The sequence below is a fragment of the Leuresthes tenuis genome, unplaced genomic scaffold, assembly GCF_036924035.1.
Source record: "Leuresthes tenuis unplaced genomic scaffold, fLeuTen1.0.hap1 SCAF_2, whole genome shotgun sequence".
NCBI lineage: Eukaryota > Metazoa > Chordata > Actinopteri > Atheriniformes > Atherinopsidae > Leuresthes > Leuresthes tenuis.
In genome coordinates, this window is record NW_027325356.1 from 7,712,305 (window position 1) to 7,730,279 (window position 17,975).

At 41.5% G+C, this 17,975-nt stretch overlaps 1 protein-coding gene across 23 annotated transcripts in view; it reads right to left on the reverse strand.

The window, feature by feature from the left end:
- The window catches only part of madd (MAP-kinase activating death domain), a 44,458-nt gene that overhangs the window by 2,975 nt on the left and 23,508 nt on the right, over positions 1–17,975 (reverse strand). For 5 of the 23 annotated variants that reach the window (XM_072380019.1, XM_072380014.1, XM_072380020.1 and 2 more), the window contains 19 exons: positions 16,409–16,517; positions 15,942–16,128; positions 15,361–15,511; positions 14,813–15,016; positions 13,429–13,479; positions 12,021–12,124; positions 11,640–11,723; positions 10,872–11,030; positions 10,215–10,335; positions 9,511–9,573; positions 8,924–9,044; positions 7,693–7,798; positions 7,479–7,589; positions 7,293–7,400; positions 7,048–7,212; positions 6,890–6,962; positions 6,508–6,614; positions 3,428–3,497; positions 982–1,028 (listed from right to left, as the gene is read on the reverse strand). In XM_072380019.1, coding sequence (XP_072236120.1) covers positions 982–1,028; positions 3,428–3,497; positions 6,508–6,614; positions 6,890–6,962; positions 7,048–7,212; positions 7,293–7,400; positions 7,479–7,589; positions 7,693–7,798; positions 8,924–9,044; positions 9,511–9,573; positions 10,215–10,335; positions 10,872–11,030; positions 11,640–11,723; positions 12,021–12,124; positions 13,429–13,479; positions 14,813–15,016; positions 15,361–15,511; positions 15,942–16,128; positions 16,409–16,517 — 2,141 coding nt within the window. The remainder of the gene's footprint in view (positions 1–981; positions 1,029–3,427; positions 3,498–6,507; positions 6,615–6,889; positions 6,963–7,047; positions 7,213–7,292; positions 7,401–7,478; positions 7,590–7,692; positions 7,799–8,923; positions 9,045–9,510; positions 9,574–10,214; positions 10,336–10,871; positions 11,031–11,639; positions 11,724–12,020; positions 12,125–13,428; positions 13,480–14,812; positions 15,017–15,360; positions 15,512–15,941; positions 16,129–16,408; positions 16,518–17,975) is intronic. The other 18 variants (XM_072380029.1, XM_072380027.1, XM_072380016.1 and 15 more) reach the window with 8 other exon arrangements.

Below are 17,975 nucleotides of genomic sequence, written 5' to 3' on the forward strand. Positions count from 1 at the left end.
TCTGAAGAGTTTGGACACCACCAATCCAGAGTCAGACAACAGGAAGTTTAAGACCAGTGTTTCCCTTAAGCTAAGATCACTAAGGTAGCGATCAGTCAGTGAGGTCAAAGGATCTCAGAGGAACCCACTAAAAGCCTGTTTCATCAGGCAGGATTCACCCAAACACACTGAATGGGGGAGAAGTCTTGTGTTGCCAAACTAAATTCCTGGTTAGCTGATAAGCTTATTGGCATAGGAAACAATGTGCAGTAATGCTGTGCATGGCGGCGCGTCAAAGAGGCTGCAGTGTGCTGGAGATCAGAGGATGAGCCGGAGGGCCTTTGGAAAAATTATTTGTGAACGCGAGACTAAAATACAACTATTTGTTTGAAATAAAGAAATTGTATTTGGATCATTTTTTTGGAAAATCTGGACCAGGAATTCACCATCACTGACTAAACACTGAACTCTGATTTATACCAGCGAGATTTGAAGGAAAATGTTCGGACATCAGACTGAGTGTAAACAGAAAGTGAATCGTGTACAAAATGATAAGTTAGTTCCTGTCACTGCGGAATATGTGATGCTGGATATTTTTCCTTTTTTAAAGAAAGAAAGGTCTAAAGTAACTGGGTTCTCTTAATCCACTTTATCCCATTTGTACCACTTTGCACTCACAGCATAATATTGCTGGATTCTTGCAACCATAACATCATAAACTGTAACAAAGCATTTGGTTATAAACTTCCTTGTGCTGCTTTAAATTCAGCTGCAAATGGAGAGGAGTGCAGTGCAAATACAAAGAGCACAGATTTGTTTTTACATGATTTTTCTTACGCTGGCATTACCTAAAGACTTTGTTGTGCTGTAAATCACTCAGACTCATAGATACATTACTCAGGATAATCGGAGTCAGGATATCAGAGACTTTGCTGTGTTAATTACACAAAGAAAAGTGATAAAAGCAGGTAAAAAGAACTGACTCGAGACAAGATGACTCACCATGGGGGTCTTGTACTTGTGGATCACCACTTCTTTAGTTTCAGGAACTATGCCGGTGCAAGAGACAAAACAAAGAATTCAAAGGCAGCAGGAACCTTGATGAGTTCATGTTTGAGAGCTTTGAGGGTTACAGGGTTGCACTTTCAAAAAGGAATAAAATGAGATGTGGGCCAAGAGGAGTTCACCATAACAGTAAGGAAGGAATTTGGTTCATTTTAAAGAGAAGAAAAACAAGGGCAACGACTAGGTTAAATATATCCATTTAGCAACAATCAAACTGATCAGAGCTCGACTTACAAATTTTTGGGGATTTGTTTATCTGCAAAAAGCCTGTTGGTGAGACGTTCATGGCCCACAAAAATGGACAAATAAAAACACAAATGTCTTGTCTAACAAGAGACTGTAAATGTTGAAAGGTCTGACAAATGAAAAACAAAGTACAAGAGGAAAAAAAGGACAACCTCCCCTCCCCTCCCCAATCCCTTCCACCTCAGTGAACCGACAGTGTGGACATGACAGAGGAGCAGCTACGATCCTTAGACCCAGAACCACGTCACTGCCCACAGGACAGGCTGACTTTTCATTAGTAACTGTGAACCCATAGCAGAGATGAACAGGCTGAGATCTGGACAGATGAAGGGGGATTTTGAAAGTTTACTCCATCTGCTCAACCCCCACAAACCACCTAAGATCTCCACTTTCTGAGATACAAAGGCTGACGGTCTGAGAATGATGACCACATGAGGGATGGAGTTTGGATTGATCTCCAAAACGAAAAGCAAGTGATGAAGGAAGCAGAGGAATGCTCATTGGTAAAGAAAAGGAAAAAAAATAAATTCAATGCAACGATGGAGTGAATGAACGATCTGCACGGAGTTAGTTTGAAGAAGAAAGGTGACAACACTTTACCTGCTGGAGAATGAAGGTTTTCATAGTGGCAAAGATGAGGGCAACATTACAAAAGCAGCACAGAGGCACGACAGTAACCCAGCCAGGCGCTCAACTTCAGCACTCTGATGATTGTGAGCTGCACTGTCATGCTGTGAGTCATCGTTTTTAACTTATAAACCACACTCGGACTATTCCTACAGCTGCTCACGACAATCTAAGCACAGAGATCAGAGCCTGAGCTGCGAGATGAGCTGTTCTATATAAAGCTTTCTATACAAGTCTTTCAGGTTCTAGCTTTAAATTTGCTTCTTTTTAAGTTCAATGAGGAGATACAAACAGTCCATTTCTGCTGTTTTTATTTCTCAGAAGTCTTAAAAGCTACTCCCTACTGCTTTTAACCTTTATAACTCAAACAAAAGTGTCATTGAAAACGACTTCTCTAATGCTGCTGAAGCTTAAGGATTGTGGCAGTCAGAGCCAACAATAAGCCCATCTCAGTCTTTAAAAAACAGGCTGAAAACATTACTTTAAGCATTTGCTCCAATTACTCTGGTTTATTTTGAGCAGCAGATTAACACACATTTACTGCTCTGATTATTATTTTGAGCAGCAAACGCAGTGTGTGGAGCTGAATAAAACTGCAGAATATGTTTCCCAACACACCAGCGCGGCTTCACTGATGTGTCGAGGTAATTCTTTATCGATTAAGAAATAAATATGATATCAGAGACCATCACTTAACAGTTTGTTCAGGCTGCATGCAAATCAGATTGTTTCTCCCATCTTCACAGACTTTTGTTTGCAAGAGATGAAATCAGGCGTCAACGGAGGCTTCAGAAGCTCTTTTTTCTTCTTTATCTTCTTTGATCATTTGTACGGATCAAACAGTAACAGTGTCTCAAGAGGTCTTTTTCAGTCGGTGTAGAAACGGCTGGTAACAACACCGAACCTCTGGCTGCACACAATGCTTTGAAATCCGATCTGAGCAGCCAGAGCACCCACACTGAGACCCATCTAAAGAAATCCAATAGAGACCCCATTTCAAACCACACATGTGGCTCGAGTCTGACTCACAAAAATGGGATTCTGTGTTTTTGGTTGGTTTCTTTTGCTGCTGGATGCACTAAACCTGATAGAGGCCGTCATTCTAAGCAGTCTAAACAGACATTGTTCTTCAAGTTTATGGAATTAGAAACCTCAATTTCGAATTTCATCTAAAAAATAAATTTAAAAAAAAGAGACTCATCATCGTTTTAAATGTGCCTTTAACTCTGATGACAGGAACCGACAGCTGCCTCTGAGTTACAGCCTTTACCCGCCAACTCCGTCCCTCCTTAGCAGCTAAATGAAAATGGAACCATGTGACTGAAAACCCATCCAGTGAGGAATTCATCTGTCTCTTAATCATCTGGAAACATCAGTGTCTCAGTGCTCCTCAAGCAGAATGAGTATCCAATTTAGAGAATCTTTATAAGCTCTCATCAATACTTTTGCCATGAAGCTGAGTTACTGCCGTGCCGAGTACAGGCCTAGAATCAATAGATGGTGTAATTACCAAATTCCTCCAGGACAAAGACTCCCTTCACTGTATTGCACTTTTTAATGTGACTCAGCTCTATGAAAACCTAAAAACAAACAAAAAACAAACAAAACAGGACAGAACATTATTAACTCAACAACACCGGATGAGGAATAAACACTTCATATTTGAAAATTAGCCATGTTAAACGTTTCCTTATTCAGTATGAAAGGTAAAAAAAATACAAATAAAAACAGCTACACATGGAATGCAAGCTCTTAAAAGCTATCAAAAGAAAAGAAAAGAAAAGAAAAGCACACTATGAGAAGTTTCCATGATCGAACGCATACATGGGCAGTGAGGAGGAATGCAGTTAGTCTGCTCAAAGCTCAACACGAGTTCAAAAGGACTCGTTTCATCAATGAGGTGTATCACTTTGTGGTTAGATTTGACTGTGAATGTTAAAGAAAGATAGATTCAAAGAAAAAACATTTCTCTTTTATGCTCAGATGCAATGTAGCCCATATGATGCATACATGGAAGTTCCATACAAAATGAAGACAAAAGACACAAAATTAGACTTGCCATACAGCTACGACAGGAAAAAGAAAAAGAGATAGAGAAAACAAAAGGAACCCAATAAGATGTAACTGCTAATAAGCAAACACAGCAGAGGTTGTGTACCTTCCGCTCCTTGCAGGGGGAGAGAGCATGGGAGAGAAATGGTTTGGATTATTATCGGACAGAAGAGCACAAACACTCGACGACACTCCGAGAGGGCGCTATGCACAGGAGCCTCGTACAGATTGAGAGGTTAACAGAGCCAATAATGAAAAACCCATCACAAGAGGACTCAGCCCCAAAAAACTGGCAAATAAGAGAGGAAAAAAAAAAAGAGAGGGCTAGAGGTTCGAGTAGGGTATTGAGAACTGGATTCACCTTTGTTTTCCTGGACTTTACACATCTCAGTCCCCCAGAGCCCTCCATGCCTCCTCCTCCAGCAACAAGGGCTGGCACCAACACAAATAGCTCACACAGCAGAACAGATACATGAGGGCGATCACTGATGGACAGTAAGTCCCACTACGATGCAAAGTATCGCCTCCAAAAGCAGCTCACTGCAGAGCTGCCCACCTCCCGCTCCCTGTAATGCTGCTACAGTCCCATTTAGTGCTTATTAAGGCCCCACCGAGGTCAGTAGACAAACCAAAATAGACTAGAAACCTTGTGTGAGGTTTCAGAAGCTGATCTCCAAATACAATCTACTGGAACACCTGCAGAAAAGTTTCCTGCTGAGAGCTGGCAATATGGTGCTCCACTCCGAGCATTCAAGCTTCAACCCTTTTAGAATATCAAGCACAACAAAGAGGCCAACAGTGTCTCAGTAAAAGGGTTCGTTCACCCCGGTTATGAAAAAACAATCTGATACGACAGATTTTTTAATCTAAAAGTCTGATTTAATCCTGTGTTTATGAATGATGCATTAATGACTGCATTAATGGATGTGATCTAAATAAATGTAAACCATCTGTTTCTTTACGGATGGTACATAAATCTGAATCATTTTCAACCATAAATGCCAAAATATTCATCAGTTACAACTCCATAATGTTGATTATTTTTACCTAATTTCATTCCAATTAGCCTCTTCTGGTCATTTTCAGGTTCTCAGGTCACGCCTGGCATAATGGAGAATATCATCAGCCCAGTTTGGAATGAATAGGAGCTAAACTGTCTTTGTGTGCCAATAAACTTCTGCTAATTGTAAGTTCTTGGTTTGAGTTTGAGCTGCTCTGGAACCAGTTTTCCTGGCCAACAGTCTGTTCGTATCAGCCGTCGAAACGTGACAAACTGGTTTGAGAGTAGACACTGGAACCGCCTCAGTCAAAAGGGGGATATTAGATGCATTAACATTTAATGAACCGAAAGGTTAACTGAGAGAATGTAAGTTAGTTGCCTTTACAAACGTCCCCAAAGATTTCTCCCCTTCTGTGTAGATCTAGTAAATCATTTAAAGGGCAGACATGCATGTGTGCCTGTGTAAACTGTGCGCTTTGAAGAAAATGGGTCTGATTAATGGCCTTTGGATTGTCAGGATTAATGGGACATTGTTTTTCCCCCCTTTGAGGCCAGAAAACTCTAAACTTGGAGAAGGTCAAAACAATTTTTATTGGATTTCAATGGTAAACAAAACCATCTGTTCTCCAACTTGTAGCAGTTTTGAGAAGTTATTCGTCTATTAAGGAAATTTGAGTAAAGTAAACGAAAATGGTGCATAAAAAAAGCAAGAAAATCAGACTTGATGGGTCTGACTGAAAACAACCGATAGCAATAAGTGAGTGTAGAAGCGCCCCCACTCTTTAGTTTAACTGTTTTATTTATGCTGAGAGATAACTGTTACCTGCAGTTGTGCCTCGATCTTTCAAATCTTTCAGTTACTATTCAATCATTGTTCGATCACAGTTTTGCACTAATCAACCTGAGAATTGATGAGTCCGACTACCACTGCCTGCGCAGATGTAAACACAACACAGGACGATGTTAAAGGGTCCAAACTTAAATCAAAAGTTGCTATCACATAGCCAATTATTAATGAAAAGTCTTTGCTTAAGGTCGTCAGTCTTACCACTGTTTTACAACACACACACACACACACAGATTAACACCTTGTTTCCTCCCACACAGTAAATGTACATGAGGTTTGAGCACCACAGATGTCAAATGAAAACTTGTGTGGCAGGATGTGTTAATATTGTTTGGGGAAAGGCATGCGTAAAAACTCACAAACAAAAGCACAAAGTAAAACCGAGGAAAGCAAATCCAAAAGAGCAAAAGCAAAAAACTGGGATTCTTCCTCTAAGGGACAACACTGGGTGTTAGTAAAAGCCAATTGAATGTGTTAGAATCAGTTATCACATTTCATTTAAACTTTAATGACAATAGAGGAAGACTTTACAAGATGAACAGAAATGATACAGAGGCAAACGAGTAGAGAGACGAGTGGAGAGGTGGACAGAAGGACGGGATGAAGACTGAACCATCACGAGTGATTTTATATTCTCATGCCCTTATATGAGATGAGAAGCAGTTTCTCTGAAGTGGTTCTGGTCTCTTACCTGGCTGTGCATGAATTTAAGGTTGATTCCTTCCAGTGTGACCTGAAGAAGTCCGCCCTCGCCGGTCTTCATGTCCTGGACGGGGAACTCACCGCCCAGCTCTGGACCTGAGGAGGGAGAGTAGAGCAGGAATGTTTCAGTTCACTGAGCTGTGGATTTTATATTTTAATCCTAGAAACTGAAAATAAACTCATCTAAAAAGGACATTCTGAAGCTGGATCTGGCTCTGAAGTGGACGCTGATAATAAACTGCCAAGCTATGTGCACTGTGACACTTAACTAAGTCTCATGAGACTCTGCGCTCAGTCAGCGCTACATGGTAGAAGGGCAGGTTGGATGGCCTGAAGCCAGAAGCAAAGACAAAGAAAGAGAAGGTCTCCACCTGGTTTGATGCTTTGCTGTCTTGCTGCAGCTCTTTCCATGCTGTCTTTAACGCAGTAGTAGAGTTCACGACACTGGAGTAAAAGGAGGAAAATGATTTGAATCAACAACCGATGTCCTCCTAAAGTCAGCTGAAGCACGAGCTGCACGCTTTCTGACCTTTTTGGTGTAGAACTTGTTGAGCTGCGTCTCTTGGCCGTTGCGTCTCCACAGACACAGCACCTTGGTCTTGGGGCAGTAAGTCATGTTTATGAGCTTCTCGTACCACCAGCGCTCGTAGACGGTACCGATGTTGCTGCGCAGCACTATACAGTCATCACAGACCTGACGCGGTGATTGGTAAACGTAAGATGAAGCATTGAGGAAATTTGCATCCACATGCAAACTGAGAACATTTCCCATACCTCCATGAAAAAGATGTCTCCTGTTGTGTCAGTGCCTGCATGAACAACGAATGTCTGCTTCTTGATGTGACGGCTTCCACTGGGCCTGATGGACAGCTCACGGCCGTTCTGCACATTTGGTACACGTCATTACAAAGAAACTGACAGAAGCTGAAATAACTGAATAACAAAAGGGCTAATATTCACCATATGGGCCAGTTTGTCCAGGACCTCGTTGATCTCTTGGCTGTATGTGAGGCCAATGTGGGACTTGCCCATCAAACGCCTCACTTTCTTCCTGATGTCATTTTTGTTCATCTAAAATCAACAAAAACATCCACAGACATACAAAGTTCAGATTAGCGGAGGTGACAAAAAGGCAAAGAAGTCTGGCATCAAACAGACAAAAAGGCTTGCATACTTTCAACATTAGCATGTAAGCAATCATGTTGTGCAGCAGGGTGGCCAAGAGTCTGTCTTCATCATCCTCCAGACGCTTGCGGTCATGCTCCCCAAGAGAAAAATATCTGTACAAGAAGAGCAACAACAGTATTAACCTACAGTGGCTCTCATTAAAGAAACAAGCATTACCTGACCCTGACATTGTCAAATTATGTTTAGAGAAATATACATATTCATTTATGGAAAAACTTGCACATTCAGTGTATTCCAGCTATGGACTTTTTGGGCATATAATGTTGCTAAATCGAGACCAGGCCAAGTGAGGCAACCCCAGATCATAAAACTCCCCCCAGAGGTTTATACAGAAGGCGATTGGCACAATGGGTGCATCATTTCATCTGCCGCTCCTCTTCCCCCGATGCACCCATCACTCTGGAACAGGATGGATCTGGACTCACACATTATGACCCTTTTCCCATTGCTCCAGAGTCAAATCTGTATGTAGTTTTAAGGAGCCTGACTGATAAGTGGTTTTCTTAAGGCTATAAATCTGTTTAGTCACATTTTCTTTGCACTGTGCATGTGGAAATGCTCCTAATTCCACTATAAAACAGTGTAAACCGGAGTTCTACAGTTGATTTTCTTCTATTTTATATCAACAAATGTTTATGTGATCTCCGATCATTGTCTTCAAGATTTTCTTCCGACAATATTTCTCCTTCAAGGATGATTCTTCACCTCCATCCTTCCAGGTTTTAAAAACGTGTTGGACAGTTCTCAATCCGATGTTTTTAATACTTTCAACAATCTCCTTTGTTTGATACAGACCATTTATTTTGACCCCCCAAAACAGAGAAGCTTCTTTTCCACGACCACAAAATGTGTGTTTGGTGTTTGGCTGCCCACCGCTCCAGTGTCTGGCATCTGTCTCTACGAGTGTGTGACCCTGTGCATGTGCACGTGTGTGTCAACAGGTGCCAACCTGGATGGGTTAAAAGCCGAGGACAAATTCCGTGTATACACATGACAAATAAATGTGATCTTAAGAAATGAGAAGCTACTCGCTGCATCAGTTAGAATAAAATGTGTTAATGCCAGCGGAAACATTCTGATCACAAGACACTCCAAACTTTTTGTTTAGTTAAATTCAGGTGGTGACTTTTTTTGGCAAGCAAGTATATTAACAAAATAAATATTTAAAAGCAGTAGAAACAACAACATCTCAAATAAAGATGCTGATCAGGCTGAACCTTTCGATCATCTCCTGAGGTCCCTGGTCCATCCCCATGCCCTCACGCTCCAACATCACAGCATCTAAGAAGGCGTCCTCCCAGAACTGCATCTGGTCCCACAGAGTGGAGCGCTCCTTACCTGGAGACAGAACACAGAGCTCCTAAAATCTGTAAAGCTCCTTCAGCAGCTACACAGCTGATCCATTTACACACAGCCCACAACATATGCAGCCACGAGCATCCATTCTCTCATCCCAAAACTCAATCCAAGGGGAAAACTTCTCAATTTCAACTTTAGAAATTAAGGTGCAAGTAGCCTTATGATGATCAAAAACCAACAATTAAGTCACGGATAAACAATTTTCACATGAACAAAAAGGAAAATCAGTTTGACTACTCCATTTTCCCCCCACACCATATTCAAAAGGTTTTAACCGACTAAAGATCTGTGAATGTTAAACAAAGACACACACACCTCACCGTGAACACAAATGGTTTACATCACATTTAAGATTGAACACAGAGCTGGCCGAGGTGGGTACTGGATACACTCCACAAGCACACAAACAGGTAAAAAAAGGACAAAGGCGAGAAGTCAGCCCTACTTAGAGAAAATGTTTCCATGGCAGCATCCTCTAGTTGATCCCAAACGGAGCTCTTATCCCGCCCTGGAAGAATTCCCCATGAGGAGCAGCAGGAGAGAAGAAAAGCAGCGAGAGCAAGAGGGGGTTAGGCGAAGAGGTGAGTGGGTTTGACGGCAACAACAAGAGCAGAGCCAGCTGAGACGCACACCACAGGAACAAAATACGGGCAAACATAGACAGCACGCTCATTTACTCACAGCCTGTAGCTTTCATTGGCCTTTCTCAACATGTTCAAATCATCTTTTTACAGCAATGTATGGTGATGTGGCTGTATGGTTCCAACAGGTTTAGTTATGATTTAATATATACAGAACACTCAATCTTTAATTTTTCTCATTTTCCTGTTAGTCCTCTTTGCACTTGCATGCACCTAAATGACTTCAGCTTTTTCTCTAAAAATATAACTCTTTGCACGATTTCAAAGTCAGCAATGGTTTCATTTACAGGCAAATAAAGGAAGAGTGTGCAAGTTTAAGAAAAGAGAAGGTCACGTTAAAATGCATGAGATTTAGTAACGCTTTTCTTATACAGGACTGGATGAAAAGAACAGAGTCACTGTTAGTAAAGCAGAACAATGACCAGTCACAGAAAAAGGAAGTGATTTCAGAGCAGCCTTTAAACCTCAGCATACATGTCAGCTGTAAAAACTGGAGATAAGCGCCTACCCAGCAGGCCTTCACAAAGGTAGATCCTCATACTGATGTCCTCCATGGGCTGTGCAGGAGGCCCCTTCACCATAGCAGGTACGTGATCTTTAGCACCTGGCTTCAGTGTGTGGGTCTTTCCCTGTGGAATCAGGAAAATGTCTTCTTTGTTTCCACAGCGACTACACTGACCATAAATATGACAGCAAATGTTTGCTTGTTGAATTTATCACGTGGCAAAAAAAAACGTTCAGTTTGACAAAGAGTGTTTTTGCACCTGTTTATGTCCCAAAAATGTAAGAATGTAAAATGTAAGAAAATGCTCATTCAAACACATGATTTGAGCTCCAACAACCACAGCCTCTGAATTACAGCAGCTGCAGGATTGCTCACGGCATTTATTTTTGGCAAAAGAAAAGCAGAAACAATTTTCCAGCACATTAAACTTTCTCACTTTCACTTGTTAACAACTTCTAGCAACTGGAAAACTGGAGTGCAGTTCCTGGTTCGTGTCAGATGCATAGGAAACAGCCCCAGGAACTTTTAACAGATGTTTTTAGAGCAAAGTTCAAAGATCAAATTAAGTTGTTTCACATTAAACGGTATTATCAGCTTTATCAAATCAAGCCTTGATCTCACATCAGAACTATATAGTCCACATAAGCAAGTCTTACTTACAAACACTGAGCTTGTAGCTGGATTGGTTTCTATCTCACTGTCGGACAGAGTCCCTCTGGACTGATTTAAATGAGCAGCAGTTCTCCCTCCGAGTCCGTCTCCTGCTGTGCTGCTAAGATCGCTGTCAGCTCCAAGAGTCTCTCCAGAGCTATTGCTTATCTAAAAATTATATAAAAATGTAATGCAAGAAGAACACAAAAAGGTTTCGTATTCAGAAAATTTTGCTTCCATACACATGGCTTATCAGCAATGTGCATCATGCAAAATGATTTCAGTGAGTAGAACACATAGATACTGTGAAACATCATTTCTATCAGTTTAATCCAGCTCTTCACTGGTTATGTAAGCATTCAAAAGAACTAAACATGGTTCATTTCAAATAGGAGGATTGAAATATCAATAAACTGGATAAAACTGACAGAAAGCGTGTACATATTTTCCTTAAACCCTTCCACAAAATGTATACCAGCTTACATTACATCACATTTATTGGATCAAGATAAAAACAAACAAACCTGAACTACAGTCAGTACTTAGATGTAAAACTACATAATAGAGGATTAGATTAGATTGCAGCATATTATCAGTTTATCATAACTTGCAAGTGTCAGCCAGTTAAGATTAAGAGCTCCAAACAAAACCTAAAAAATAGCAACCATGGCTTTAAAGACCTAAAACGGCAACAATGCCAGCGCTTTTTCAAAGTTGATTCTTTTAAAAAGACAGAAATGTATAAAGGGCATGATATCCGAGTTGGCCGTGCCCTACCACTGTGCTGGCCTCTGAGTCTTGGCTGGTGCTTCTTGTCAAAATTGGTGGCTCTGAGCTGGTTACAGACTCTGTGTCACTCTTCTGTAAATCCAAAAGGGGGAAAAACAGGACAGAAAACAGTGGGACATTTCAGTGGTAGACACAAAAATGAGAATATTAGCATGATAAAAATGAAGCCATACAAACTGAACACAGGTACTAAAGGTGAGTCTCAGGCCCATCTACCATGTGCATCCTGCATCCTCAGGCCTTTAAAACTGGGATTTTAATTATTCAAATGTAAAGCACCACAAAAAAGACTGGTGACATCAATGTATTACTGTAATTCTCTACTTAACAACAACCAGGTTTTCAAACAGCAGTACTTTGTGTACAAACCTGAGATCCAGACGCAACACTAAGGCCACTATCAGCACTGATCTGGGATTTTTTCTCCTCTGCATCGGCCACCTGTGGGCGCTGCTGCTTTGCTCCTTCAGACCCTGTAAAGTACACACGATTATCAGCCTGTTTTCATGAATATGACCACATTACCGTCTTACCTTTGTGAGACCAGCCTCAGAGCCAGAGCATGGAAACACTGATACTACACCCATCTCAGCTGCCAGAGCTTGTTTAAACACTTCATTATGTTCGGTAATATCAAGGAAATAACACTAGCTTCATTGTGAAATTGTATTCCAGTTCAGGGAGACTATAATGCCTCTAATCTAAAGAAGAATAAAAACTTGTTTCATTATTATTTCACAACTTTCTCAATACAAGACTGTGGTGTTTAACCGGGTTAAATAAATAAAGACCAGACAGAGAAAAGACAGAGGCAAGCAGAGAGTGCAATAAAACTGGGAAAACATTACAAAATGAAACAAAACTGCAAAGAGCGCAACATTACTTCTCAGTCAGTGCTGCAAATGTGGTCCAAGTTACATCAAAAACAACAGACAGACACAGGCAGTTAGGCATGCAGACAAACTGATGGACAGTGAAGGAGACATTTTCTGTTTCAACTGGGATTTCTCATTTATCCCCTCCGTAGGTGTGGACACGTACATCCTGACACTTCCTTGAGTTTTTCACTTTTCGTGACATTTACCAAAACATTTCATAAAGCCAGCAACCGTGGAAATGTTGGCTGTAAGGACACGTTACAGAAAAGAAAATTAAATAAAATGTGAAGAAGAGCAGGACAGGGCGGCAGGTATTTATTTCTGCTCCTGATACGAGGTCACAAGAGGCAAAAAAAACAAACACTTCAGGCTTGAGCTGCAGCCAGTTAATAGAACTAAGAATTGCCATTGTTTTAAAATGTGAACTTCCTTATGATGATCTGCAGGATTTGTGCCACATGTCTACGTCAGTAAACAAATCTTCTATTTTTTATCAAAAGTAAAAAGAAAACTTGGCTGAGTGGCTGCCATCTCAAGTTTCGGTTCAGAAATAACACTCAACACAATCCGTTAATTTCTCAAGTGTATTTAAACTAAACTTAAGCTAGAGGATACTGAAAACTAAAATACAGTTAGTTACTTGCACTCCGCATGTCTCAATTTGTTTGGGGGGGGGGGCGACGACTCCTGAGCTGACATTAAACTTATCCACATTTACAACTAGCTCTTACATATGCCTTCTCTGGGGGGGGATTATTCATTGTGACGTTCTTTCCAAGCAGTCCTTTATCTTTTTTTCACCGATAAAGACACTTTTCAAAAGGGGCTGAAAAAAAGTCAGCAAATGAACACCCCAATCTTTGTTCTTGTTTTTATTTGGTGTGTGAAAAGTCTCTTACTCTGTGGTTTTTCCATAGCTTTTTGCTTATCCTGGTGCTTGCTCCACAATTCTACCCAAGATGCATTGCAAGCAAGGAGAGAAAGACAGAGAGAGAGTCAGAGAGCTGGTTGAAAAGGCATGTATGGTGGGTGAGCATTGAAACCAAAACCAAAATCAAATAAGCATTGAAAGCCTGTCGTTATTGAAGGAAGGTGTTTTGTAATGTTTGCATGTAGCTCTCCTTTAATCTGTTAAAAAAAAGAAGGAAAAACGTCATCTTTTGGAATCACTGTGTAACAGCTACTAAGGGAACATTACAACACACCCAGAGCTCCCAGCACAAAGTCCTGGAGAGCCACACAGTGGCATCAAAATGAGATTTGGCTCCGACCACAGGCCACCTGATTTCATCGATCGCATTTGTCTGGCTCTCCAGAGCAAAGGTGGGAAACAGATGGCTGATTCGGAAAAGAGCATGGGATGGGGTTGAGCGGCCGATTAGCCAGCGAGTGAAATGGAGCAGTTGCAGAAGCCAGGATGCGAGTCTCACAGCATTCTGTAGAATTGAAGGTGCAACTTCGAACAGGTAGAGAAGGGGTGCAGGTAGGACAGGTGTCAGGGTGGCTGGACTGAGAAAGTCCCCCGTATACAGACCCAGAACTATTCATGGAAAGTGAAAGACATGAATAAAACTTTTTTTTATTTTTTAAAGTTATTTCTTCAATGACCAATGGAAAACACCTCTGCTGTGACTCTTGGCTGGGACTGTTTACTGGGGAGTGATGCTTCCACCCTCCATGCTGAGAGCAAAGGTAGCTGCTATTTTCTACAGCACGCCTTGCAGAAACCTGCAGTAAGGCACAGACTAACACCGATTTTGACTATCGATGCGCATACCTCTGGTTTCCCTCGTCCACTACTGCAGATTTACACATTGGAAGAACAAAACAAGGACATGCATTCAAGGTGCTAGGAGGCCAACAACAGAACCTCAGAAAGGAGGCAAACAGTTGCACAGATGTTTAAGGAAAGGGAGACAAACACACGCAGTCCAGGCTGGAAGACAGGGATATATTCCAGACACTTTTCAACATTACTTACAATTTCTGAATTTTGACCTCTTGTAAGTCTGATCTTATTTTTGAAGAAAATTTCTAGACACGGAAATACAATTTAAGCGTATTATTACTTTATAAAAAGCGCTTTTCAGCGGGTATTTTCAGTCAAAGTGTGTGGAATATAATTGCACCTGCAAGAATCTGTCTGGGACAAGTGAGGGGATCTTTCTTTGAGACGGCTGGAGGAGGGGTGGGAGTATAAAATTGATGAGCTTGTAGGGGGGGCAGGGTAGGGGGGGGGGGATTTACAGCGCACATGCAACCGGGCTGGAGTGGTGTACACACCAATCGAGGCAATAAAGTTCTCCTCATTCAGACTCCGGGTATCAAAATGGCGGGCTCCTTTGCCCGTTGTGTGGTGCGGCAGCTGCAGGCGGGGAATATTCAGGAGGCCCTGAGGTCTGGCGGTCTCCATACGGCCAGAAGGACTCTCTTTACTCCCCGGGCTGCCAGCACTGTCTGTGGGGCTTCGCTTGCGTTTTTCTGGGTCTACCAAGTTGCCAAAATTAATGGGCCAAAGACAGAATTCATCAAAATTACAGAAAAAAACTATGTGGAGATTTAAAATGGGAAAGGATTAAAAGAATTTGACAAAAGCAAGATACAGTTTCAGTTCATGTTTTTAGTGAGTCAAGGTCTAACATGCAGCATAAAACTGAATATAAAGACAATACAAAGACTTGGACATGTGTTAGTAGCACAGGCGCTCCGCTGTTATGCTTCTCAGCACAAACAGTCTTAAATGAGATTTAAAAATGAAAAACTCTTCATCCTATAAACCCACAAACGAGAATGTAATTCAAACGTTCATGTGCAGAACCTACGGCACATACCTTTGGTTTGATAATGTGTGCGTGCTATTTCCAGTAAGCTGAAGACACTGGCCATTCCTCCGAGGCCTGCATTAGTGTAAGAGTGCTCCAGACTGGACACTGTGCACTTCAAGATGTCCAGCATGCCTTTGTAAACCTTTCTGCTCACCTCCTGGAAACGAAACGCACAAAAAGAGTTTCAAACTGACAGAAACACTGCAACTCCACCATCTCACATCAAAACAATGTCATGTTTTCGGTTTGACAAGTGCGACCTTTCCCTAGTCAGGAGAAAAAAAAAACAGTCCTTATGCAAGTGAGTTCACTTTAATGCGAGTGTTACAGTCCATTTCTAGTCACCTGCAACAGAAAAAACATCGAACTGCAGGTAACTTCTTTGATAAGTCTTACATCTGCAAGCACCTTGGTGATTTAGTCATAAATAACAGATAATTAATTAATTAAACATATCTTATTCCTTAAATAAGAAAAATGGAATTGCATTTTAATAGAGAACAGTACAAATCATACATTCAAATCTTTATTTTTGAGGATTTGTAGTTAATATTGTGCACTGTCGGGCACAAAAACAAGTATCTCACCACGTCACGTATGATCTCCTGTCGGGCGTCTTCCTCCGACTGGACGGCTCTGTTCAGCTTACTCAGCACGAACACACGAAGCTGCTCGTTCTCCAACAGGCGGCGCACTTTTTTCATGTTGAGCCAGCCGACACCCTGTCCATCCAGCACACTCTGAACCACTTCCTTCAAGAACTGCTGGTTCTCACTGGATTAAAAACAAAAAGAAGTTACAATCGTGCCCTGTGATGGACTGGCGACCTGTCCAGGGTGTTCCCCGCCTCTCGCCGATGACCGCTGGGAGAGGCTCCAGCCCCCCCGCGATCTGACCGACGGATTAAGCCGGTATAATGGACAGAAGTTACAATTGTGTTGTACAGATGGAGGTAATTACACAAGTCTTGTCAATTAAATATTTGTTACCTTTACGCCCAGAAAAAGAAAGATTATAAACACAAAGATCATGTTCTTTAGCGCGAGTTCCCCACCTTGTGTTGTTAACTCGACCCTGAGGCGACGGCGATTCCCTCTTCACCGTTGGACTGTGTTTGATTACTGAAGACTTCTGGTCTACTAGCGCTCGAGGGGCACGAGCTCCTGGAAGAAAAAACAAACATTGAAGTGTCTGGACACGACAGAGCAACATAATCAGAATATAGAAACAAAACCTCAAACTATGAGCTAACTAACCTAAAGAGCACTCAGTGGAAGTGGACTGGAGTTACAAAACAAACCCACTTGCTCATCAGAAACTTTAGACCACAACAGGAAACAAATTTCAAACTACTCATTTTGTGAGCTACAACATCAAATAGGGCACAGAGCATCTCTTTGGGAAGAGGACAGACATGTTTGGAATCCACTGAAGGTTTTCTACTGCGGAACAGAAAAATGACTGCAGCAGCTATAATCTATTGTTACAACAAGAGCCGTGAAGGACAAATCCAACAGGGACACACACTCACACACACAAACAGGAGTCTGAATGGTGCTCTTGGTGGAGGCATCACACATTAGCAGTTTAGGGAAGTGAAGGTCAGAGGGAGGACGGTGCGTATAGCACTACATCAGTGACATCATGCATGACAAAAACAATGAAGTGAGTGGATGAATGGTAGCCATTAGTATAAAGCTCCGATGCGGTGGGATGCTTGCTGCCTGCGAGTAAACAAGTGTATTGGGGTTGCTAATCATCAGATCAGCACATTATGATCCAACCTATAAATGTGAGCTTGATGTCTTTTTACTCAACTCACTCAAAACATATATATGTGGCTTAACCCAAGCCAATACACATGACCGAGCAGAGGGAGGGGTTCCGACCCGACATGAATACACAGGCGTCATGTTGTAAACTCACATCCACTTCAAATGCAGCGTGTTGAGGTCTGCAGATAACTGGCCGTTCAGCTCAACAATCTGAACTGGAAATGTGACAACGGAGTTGTTGGATACTGTAAATACTTAGCTCTTTGTGGTTGCTGATAATACAGATTTACATACTACAGCATTACATGTACATATATAAAGACGAGGGTTATTTTTTGATCATCCAGTATACCTACACTTCCCCAGGGATCTTGGTCTGTTCCCAGCGTGTCATCAGACAGAGACTGGTCTACTTCTAAGGCTTGAATGTTGCCCCATTCAGATCTGATGCAAAACACGTATGTTTTACCGTTAATATATGTGGCAAAGTGAGCATAACATCACCCTTAACAAGACAAACTCAATCTTTTTTTAACATACATACTGACAAACTCTGCCACGTTAAAGTCAGCAATTTGCAAAAAAAAAAAAAAGCCTAATGTTTAACCTCTCAGTTGGCTTTTATTTAATCTTTGTGGTTTATTCAGGGACAAAGACATACATTTTTTAAGCTGTTAAGAAAATGGGGATTTTAAAGGCTTTAGGTTTGAATCGGTTAACCTTGCACAGGGTATTTAATTACCTCAGCGGTGCCACACTTCAAAGAAAATGTCAATCTTGAGGCGTTTCTTTTTCTAAAGCTGAGCAGACGCAGTGCATCACAAAACACCAGTACTGTTTATTTAC